Below are 9,002 nucleotides of genomic sequence, written 5' to 3' on the forward strand. Positions count from 1 at the left end.
ATATAACGCACTCCTATTACTGACTGATTAATATGTCAACTTCTTTTAACATATTAATAGGATTTGCAAAACTTTCTGATGGTTATAGAATTTCAAAAATTTTGTGATGAATAATAATTTTTTTTTCATACTTGGGAAATTTTAAATAATTCAATCGATTTCAATATCAAAAATTTAATTAAAGTTAAGCAATATTAACAATAACCGTAGAATATACACAAAAATGCAAACAAGTTAGTTATCTTAAGTAGGTACTTTAAAAATACACGCACTAATGTATAAAGATTACAAAAACGATGTCTCATATCTTGTCTGTTGTACAAGATTGTGAAGAACGATTATTTTAATAAAATTTTTTTATTAACCCTTATAAAAATATAAATGGTAGCTTCTTTTCTTGTATATATTTGAATTATTTACTTTACGATTGTTTATTTTATTTAAAAAAAGACAAAATATGATGAAAAACCCTAGCCATATTTCATTTTTATTGTTATAATTAAAATATTTTTTCAGTCAAAAGCCGGCTAATAACAAATACAACTGTCTTTTGTAATAGATGAACACAAAATTGTTCTGAAAACGTAATTAAATATAATTATGAAATAAAGTTCAAGATAACTAATTTATATACTAAATTAACCTACTCTAAACTGGTTACAGTATTATATTCTAGAATTTCATTTGAGTCGAACTAAAGTAAAAGAGACACCAGTTTTGCAAATAAAAAAATTAAAATTATTAATCACAATAATAGCAGTAATATTATTAATCGATTTTATTATCCAGGCTTAAATTACCCACACAACCTATTAAAAATTTTATTACGCGCCATAAAATAATCATTTGAGTTTATAAAGCTTATATATTATATGCCGGCAATTTATTTTAAAACACGTGAGGTAATTATATTAGTAGAACAGCAGGTTTGTAGAACATAATTATATTATTTCAATAGCCCTTAAACTTTATAAACTATAAGCAAACATTTTATATGAAATTTATTACTCGTAGTTGATTCACTTGATCTCTATTAGATAACATAATTCAATAGCTACACTAATAGAATTAAAGTTTATTTATCATTGACCATACGAGTATAAATTTTTATTTAAAGTTATTTACACTAACATACGAGTATAAAAGTTAATGCCTACTTTACCGGCTACTGTTAGCTTTACTCTTAAAAATTTTTTAGCTAAGAATTTGGTATTTTGTAACTGAGAATTTAAAGAGAGAAGAATCTATAATAGAGAAATAATAAAATAAATAATAAAATAAAAGAGAAAATTACTTTACTCTTGGAAAGGGTATATAGGGGAACAAAGTGAAAAAAATCAATGTCAGTAAAAAAAATTAAAATTCATCCCAAAGATCATAAATTTGATAGCATACCATAATCTATACTGATAAAATGATGTTAAAGGTGAACAATACAGAAATTTTACTACAACAGCGTAAATGTTACTCGATTTTTTCAGTCCTCTCAATTGGAATTACTTATTTGAATTAAAAATAAGGACATTTCTTTAGAGGGCAATTTTACACTCTCCTGTTGTAATATTAGTCTTATATGTGTAATTCGTATTGTACAATATAATTTATTTGTAGCAAATTTACTCAATTGTTTCACCTTTCACAGACTTTTTTTAATTACATTTGTTTAGAGTCACTATTGTAGTAATTATTTTACACGGAAATTTTTTACAGTAAACATGAATTGAAATTTAAAATTACCTTGAAGAACTTGTAAAAAACGATTCATAGCTTAATAATAATATATACAAATATCCTATATATTTATCCTTAAAATTACAATATAATTAAAATTAAATGATAATCTTAAAATTTTTCTTTTTCATCTTCACTTAATTGAATTCGACAAGTGCAAGTTCCTAAAAAAAAACAAAAAGAAATTGAAAAATTCAATGTGAGCAAGAGTTTTTAATTAAAATAAAAAATACGTGTTTACAATTACCTGAGGTACCCTCTTGCAATTCATTCTGTCCTTGAAATGCAGCCTTATTACATGTATCATAAGGTTTTTCAATAATATGTCCATTTCTTTCAACATCTCTACTGCCGTTAATAGCAATTGTTGGTATAATATTATTATGATTATTAATTTCTGTTAAATTATTATTAATTTTTGATTTTCTAAATCCACAAATATTAGAACGAATAATGGCGACTATAATAACAGCTAAACCTACTGCACTTCCAAAAAATACAGCTAACCACATAAGTACCGTTTCATAAGGATTACGATATATTATTTCCATTTTAGCATTTCTCATATAATCCATTGTAGTAGAACAAATAATTTGCATTGATGTCTGTAAACCATCCGATTCACTTGAATTCGAATTGATTGCAGTTAAACCAACGATAATATCCTGTTTTACTAAATCAATATCACATTTTGAAGTTTCATTGTCATATTTAATTGCATTGATAGCTTCACAAAATGATATTTTTAAATTTTTAATATTTTCATCTGATACTATTAATTGCGGTGATAAATTTTTTGGGATTGATACCAATTTACTTGTAAATATAGTTGTTGTTCCTGGCAATAATAGTCCATCTACATTACTGAGATTCATTTTTAAAATATTGTAATTTAAGAAAAATCCTTTTGAATTTTGATATTTGGAAAATTTTCTTGATGTACGAAATTCTATTTTAAGGCGATGATAGTTTCTAGCATAAAAATTTAAATTTTGTTCAAATGTTCCACTTAAAAGTAATGTACTAGAATTTTCGAATACTATATTTTGTTTATCATCGAAATATTCTAATGTTATATTGATATAATCTTTTTGATATCTTGTATCCAATAAATAGAAGACTAATTTCAAATCTAATGTTGGATCTAAAGATATTCTGAAATAAAAACATTATAAAATGTTAGAATGGTTTTTAAAATTGAAAGTATTCAAGATGGAAGCATTCTGTGGCAAATCAATTTTATTGTTAAAACACAAAATTAGATGGGTTATATGAAAAGTGTTACATAAATTGTAATTCGGGCCCGAGCATGTTAAAACTTAACAATAGCTGTATTGATAACGGAATTATCGATTTGTTATTTTTTCTTTATAATTAGGGGGACTGTGACGTATTTAATAGAGTAAAGTAGCGCGGTGGATGATGCAGGAGCGGAAAAATACCAATTTTGTTTTTCATAATTTTTTTTGGCAATAAATCATATTGATTAAAATTGAATGAAAACATTGCAACGTAGAAGATTTTATTAAACAATTCTTTAAATAAAATACTTAGGAAACCCTTTCGATTTTGAAATATTCGTACATTGAAATTAAAATAGCCACTGTTATCATACGGTGTTATCGACTGATATCAAAATGATAATTTATTGGGGTTTAATTTATCGCATAAGTATATGCAGTTAAGCAATACCGAGTGCATATAAATATTATACTTTAAAGACTTTAACAAAGTTATTCAACTAAAATTTCATATGCTAACAAAAAAAACAACAAAATTTTAGATGCATCTAACATTTTCTTAAAAATCTTTCTAGACTGGCCCTTGGAGTGCTTGTACAAAATATTATGAAAAGCAAATTTATAAAGATACCTATAGTTATGGTGAATACCATGAAGTCATGATGTGAGCCGCTCAAACTAAATTTCCGAGTTAGTTAAGGAAGTAATCCGATTCGAGTCTCGTTATTTATACAAAATTATTTGGACCTTATAAAAAAGAAGTTACAATATGATGAACAATTCTGAACAATAAAACACAAATTATATACTTCATAAATTTATTCAAAAAAACATCAAAATTGATGGTACTGTGAAATTTCTTCCAAAGAAATTAAGAATTTCAATGCGAGGTAAGTGAATAACGGATGGAGTAATTTCGGAATAGTGTAGTTGAATCATTCCCAAACTAAAATAATGTTTATTTCTTCCTACTTGTTTATGTGGGCTGTTCAATTGAAATGGAAATATGGAAAAAATGGATGGTTTTCACAATTTAGTTTTAAATTAATACTAAATTTTCAGCTAATTTCTACTATAACACAAACTGCGAGAAGTAAGTTAAGAACACAATATAAAATCAGCGGCACGTTTTGATGTACTGAAATTGAAAAATAGAACAACATTTGAAACCTGTTTTGAGAAGGTAAAAAAGTGAAAATAAAATTTTGTTTCTTCGATTTTGCACACTCCATTTTTAAATTTATTTTGTATTTGGAGAAAGACAATAAATTTACAGCATGATTTTCTAACTTCGAAAATTTTTGAATGTATATTTATAATGAGATAAAATTGTATAATATGTAATGAGACTTTTTCACGATCGAAACCCGAGTCTATATTGTGTAAAGGTGGATGTGGTTTATCATTTCATGTTAAATGTGTGGGTTTAGCAGCATATGATATCAATTTATTAAATACTAACAAGTATGTTGTATTAATGTGTAATGATTGTAAGGACAGAAATAATAAAATAAGAATAATTGAACTACATATTGCTGCAATAGAGGAGAGCATTGGTGAATTAAAACATGGTTTTGATAAGCAAAGAGAATCTTTTAATCAAATACTAAAGAGTAGTAATAATAATGAATGTTCTAATGAAATGATCGAACGAGTTAAGCAAGTATGCATTAATTCGCTTAAGCCTTCTTATGCAGAAATAACAAAAAAATGTTCGAATATTATAATTAAGCCAAAACAAAAACAAAATAATAAGCAAACCAAAGACGATATTAGGCAAAGTATTGATATTGTAGAAAATAATTTATCTGTGTCTAGTATTGAGAATGCGAAAAATGGAGCTGTAGTAGTTGCATGTGAAAACAATGAAACTGTGAGTAAATTAAAGTCTGTAACTGAAGAGAAATTGAAAGATGCATATGAAATAAAAATTGCCAGTGGTAGAAAACCTAGAATAAAAATTGTAGGCATAGCTGATGAGATAGAAGAGGAAGATTTAGTTAGAAAGTTGAAAATGCAAAATGAGGTGTTGAAAAATAGTGATATAAATATGAAAGCCTTATTTAAAAACAAGTATAAATTTAACCCATATGTTGCTATTGTAGAAATAGATATAGAATCTTATAATAAAGTAATGAATGTAGGCAAGGTTAAAGTGGGATGGGATGTATGTAAGATATTTGATGGTCTGTATATTAAGAGATGCTTTAAATGTTTGGGTTATGGACATGATATTTTGAAATGTACTTCTGTAAGAAAAATTTGTGGTAACTGTGCGGAGGAATATAGCATTGGGCATGAATGTAATAATAAAGAGAAAAAATGTTGCAATTGTGTGCGTGTGAATAGAGATATGAATATGAATTTAAATATTAATCACAGTGCCTTTGATTTTAACTGCAATGTATATAAAAAAAAGGTTGAAATAGAAAGGAAAAAAATATTCTAGCAATTAATAGATGATAATATAATTTTCAGCTTTAACCTTATACTGCGATAACTTTTTTCTACAAATATTATTGCAGTTTTGCAGTCATATCAACTGACACGATGTGACTGTCAGCTATTTGCAGTTTTGGCCGACATATTTTATTTCGGACTAGGGTTATTAATTAAATTCTTAATAATCAAATTCAAATTACAATTTGCATCATTAAAAACACTCGGATATTATTAATTTATTACTTACGTATAATTTTCAAAGCTAGGCAACGAATATGGTTTCGGGTATCCAGGTGATAAAATATTTCCATTAAATTTTCCAATATTCATTTGAATTTCATTTGAACTATTATGATTTTCTAAATTAACATCATTTTGTTTTTGATAATCGCCATCGTTAATATTTAGATTTTCATTTTCGGATATTCCAAATTCATTATTAATTTTTAATAATGATCTTTTTCTAATATTTCGTAAATTTTTATATAATTCAATATTTTCATCATTTTCACTAATTAATTTTTTTAAATTTTGAAAATTTTCTTCAAAATTTTCATTAATATTATTCTTTTGTGCACTTGATTGAATTGAACCTAATTTTAATATAAAATTAAAAGAGAAAAATAAATAAAATTAAATTCAGTGATTTTCTTGTAACTTGACAAACAAGTACACAGAATCACACTTACAAAAGACACCAGCTGCTATCGCAATTATCCACAATTGTATTAAATTCATTGAAATCTATTTTAACACAATTACAACACTATACAGAAAAAAAAGAAAAATAAAAAAAAAAAAAAATAAAAAACAAAAAATTCACATTAAAACTTCCGAATTTATTCAACAGTGGCACGACTCATTCGTCACTTTAGTCTGAATCCAAAAATTATTATGATTTTTTATTCAATGTTGTTCTTTGGCATGAATTTAATTTTTTTTTATTTTATATCTTAAGGTGTTTACAAAGTAAATAAAAAAAAAAAGGTAAAAGAATAAAGAAAAAATCTAGTTAACCAGTAAATCCAGTCAACTTAATTTGCAATCAAAACACAATTATAGAAGAGAGTGTTCAAATAATAATTAGATCTACTTCTATAATAATAAATTACTTTTACTGATAACAAACTGTTTGATAAGATATATTTGAATACATACATACACACATACATGTATTATAATAATAATGTACACATTGATAAGATTATCTATATTATGTAGATACGTTTATAAATCAATTCTGTTATTTTTATTGCAGTTCACATTTTAATTATGAATATTGAAAATCTTTGTTTTTTTTCACATCAAAATTCATTCACAGTAATTTGTATACCTATATGTATGTACTTAATAAAATTTAGAAAGAAGGCGGCGCCCGTTGTGTGAAATTAGAAATTTTTCGCTATGTATGATTAAAAAAATTTAAATAACAAATAGCGCAAGCGATTTAAGGAATATCAATAATAATTTTTTGATTAATAAAAATATTGTAATATTATTTAAAAACGAGAAAAAATAGAGTTGACCGTATCAACTCTATGATACCCGTACTAATTTGTTATCCTATGTGCAAATAAAAATGTCATAGCTGACTATGGGACAAACTAAAACTTCAAGTTGTCGTATTAATTTATGCAAAATTTCAGTACTGGATTTTCTAAAATATGGCCAAACTACTATTGAAGTTGTATGGCAGCTACCAGAAGGAGCCAAGCAATTTCAACGAATTTTATCAAACACATTGGCCCTACTAATATATTCGTTTGTGTGAAATTTCATTGTCACAGCTTTTATAGTTTCTGAGATATGGCCAAATAAATTTTGAAGTTGTATGGCAGCTACCGATCCAATATCTCGATCATATCCGATTAAGATAGGGTTGTGGCATTTATTATCATAATAAATTATTTGTGAAAATCTTAGCGCAATTAGTTTTTGAGTTATCGTTGGGACAGGCGGACAACCAAAGCTAAATTGACTCAGAATTCGACGCTGGTCAAAAACATATACTTGAGACAATATCTCAGACCATTATTTCTTAGCGTTACAAACGATAAGGCAAATTTAGTATTCCCTTCGAATATACGCTCATACGGGAAAAATTCTTATTATCCGTTTACGTAATAAACGTATTTAAAATGAAGATTATAATGTTTTTGTTGACCGCAAAGGTCATTTCAATTATAAAGGTATCTTAAGTGTTTTAATTAATTATTATGTGTTAAGATGTTGTGATTTTTGGTAGAATTTAAAAAAAAATAGTGTTATTCAAACCTTCATATTTTATGGGTTGACTAGACTGACAAATTTCCTAATTAACAATGTAACTATGTTGAACTTTTAGTTGTATTACTTTATGTCCAAACAATTAAAATGATCATTGAATTGAAAATTTTCTTATTATATTAGAATTTTGCATATATTTAGGATGAAAAGGTTAAAACAATTAATTTCGTAAAAATTAAAATTAAAATTTTACTTTACATAATGACTAAACTAGATTGCTATAATATTGACACTTTTACAGACTGTATGGAAAATGTTCCATATGTACTTCCAAGTAAAAAATTAAAGAGAACTAAAGTGAAATTTTTCTATTTAAAATGAGGTAGGAGCGTCCAAAATTATTACTTTAAATATTTTTGATTTTAAGTTTTCATTTAGATTATTTTGATGAGGATGATGGACCCGTTTGATATTTGAAATTCAAACTTGGTAAGTACAAAAATATTAAATATATTTAATGACCGCATGCATTCACACGGTAAGGATGGTTATATTGTCTTTTTTTTATGGGTCGATTTTACATTTTTGATCATTTTTAAGAAATTTTAGAACACATAAGCTAAAAATTTTATACATTATCTTCGTCTGTACGAGTAAGAGAAACCACCTTAACTTTTCGAAGAAATCGTTTGTCACAACTGAACTTTTGCGTATACAAGGAGAAATAACGTTGAAGTTTGATATCTAAATTCAGAATGTTAACGCTTAGAAACCGAGTCGGGGACAAAATTAAAAAAATAATTGACGGAATTTCTATAAATTGAATATTTCAGTACAATTCAGAACAAATTGACGAGCTTTGCAAGGAGTTCGGATGATATAAAGTGAGCTTCCTGTATTCCTCAAAATTACATTTTGTCTAGGTATATTAATTAAAAGTTTACTACCGTCCTTAAATTTGGAAATAAGTTTTTTAAGGACATTTTCACAAACATTTTCGCTAAACTAGACAATACACACTTCTCGCTCGGTGATGTGCTGATTACATCAGATTTTGATCAAATCACTCTTTCAAATGAAAAATTCATATTTTTGTGGTTGCTTAAAAACAGTTGAGAAGAATTAACGACCCTTAAATATGCTGTGCGAAAAAATTGTGAAAATAATTCTTGCTCTTGATGACTAACTATATTAAATTGATCATATCACCAGCATCGGATTATTTACAATTATTTACAATACAAAAAATGACTTTTAAACAATTCTTTTCAATTTTAGGGAAGTTAGTGAGCTTTGGGTTAATAAACCTAGTAAAACATAAATTTGACTTTTTGAAATATTTGCCAATTAATTTCGGTAACA

At 26.0% G+C, this 9,002-nt stretch overlaps 1 protein-coding gene across 1 annotated transcript; it reads right to left on the bottom strand.

Annotated features, from left to right (window-relative positions):
- Positions 1 to 1,764: 1,764 nt before the first annotated feature.
- On the bottom strand, positions 1,765 to 6,350 carry LOC129619299 (uncharacterized). The gene is made up of 4 exons (XM_055534487.1): positions 6,104 to 6,350; positions 5,662 to 6,007; positions 1,979 to 2,886; positions 1,765 to 1,895 (listed from the first exon to the last, which is right to left on the bottom strand). The coding sequence occupies exons 1-4, from the start codon at positions 6,150 to 6,152 to the stop codon at positions 1,843 to 1,845; spliced, it is 1,356 nt and encodes a 451-aa protein (XP_055390462.1). The 5' UTR covers positions 6,153 to 6,350; the 3' UTR covers positions 1,765 to 1,842.
- Positions 6,351 to 9,002: the final 2,652 nt, after the last annotated feature.

The sequence above is a fragment of the Condylostylus longicornis genome, unplaced genomic scaffold (genome assembly GCF_029603195.1).
Source record: "Condylostylus longicornis isolate FDR11 unplaced genomic scaffold, ASM2960319v2 ptg000011l, whole genome shotgun sequence".
Taxonomy (NCBI): Eukaryota; Metazoa; Arthropoda; class Insecta; order Diptera; family Dolichopodidae; genus Condylostylus; species Condylostylus longicornis.

Excerpts from the sequence above, each read along its gene's own strand:
- LOC129619299 (XM_055534487.1), bottom strand. The coding sequence starts at position 6,152 with ATGAATTTAATACAATTGTGGATAATTGCGATAGCAGCTGGTGTCTTT. Across the intron at positions 2,887-5,661 it reads CCTAGCTTTGAAAATTATAC|AATATCTTTAGATCCAACAT; the intron begins GTAAGTAATAAA and ends TTTTTATTTCAG. Across the intron at positions 1,896-1,978 it reads ATTGCAAGAGGGTACCTCAG|GAACTTGCACTTGTCGAATT; the intron begins GTAATTGTAAAC and ends GTTTTTTTTTAG.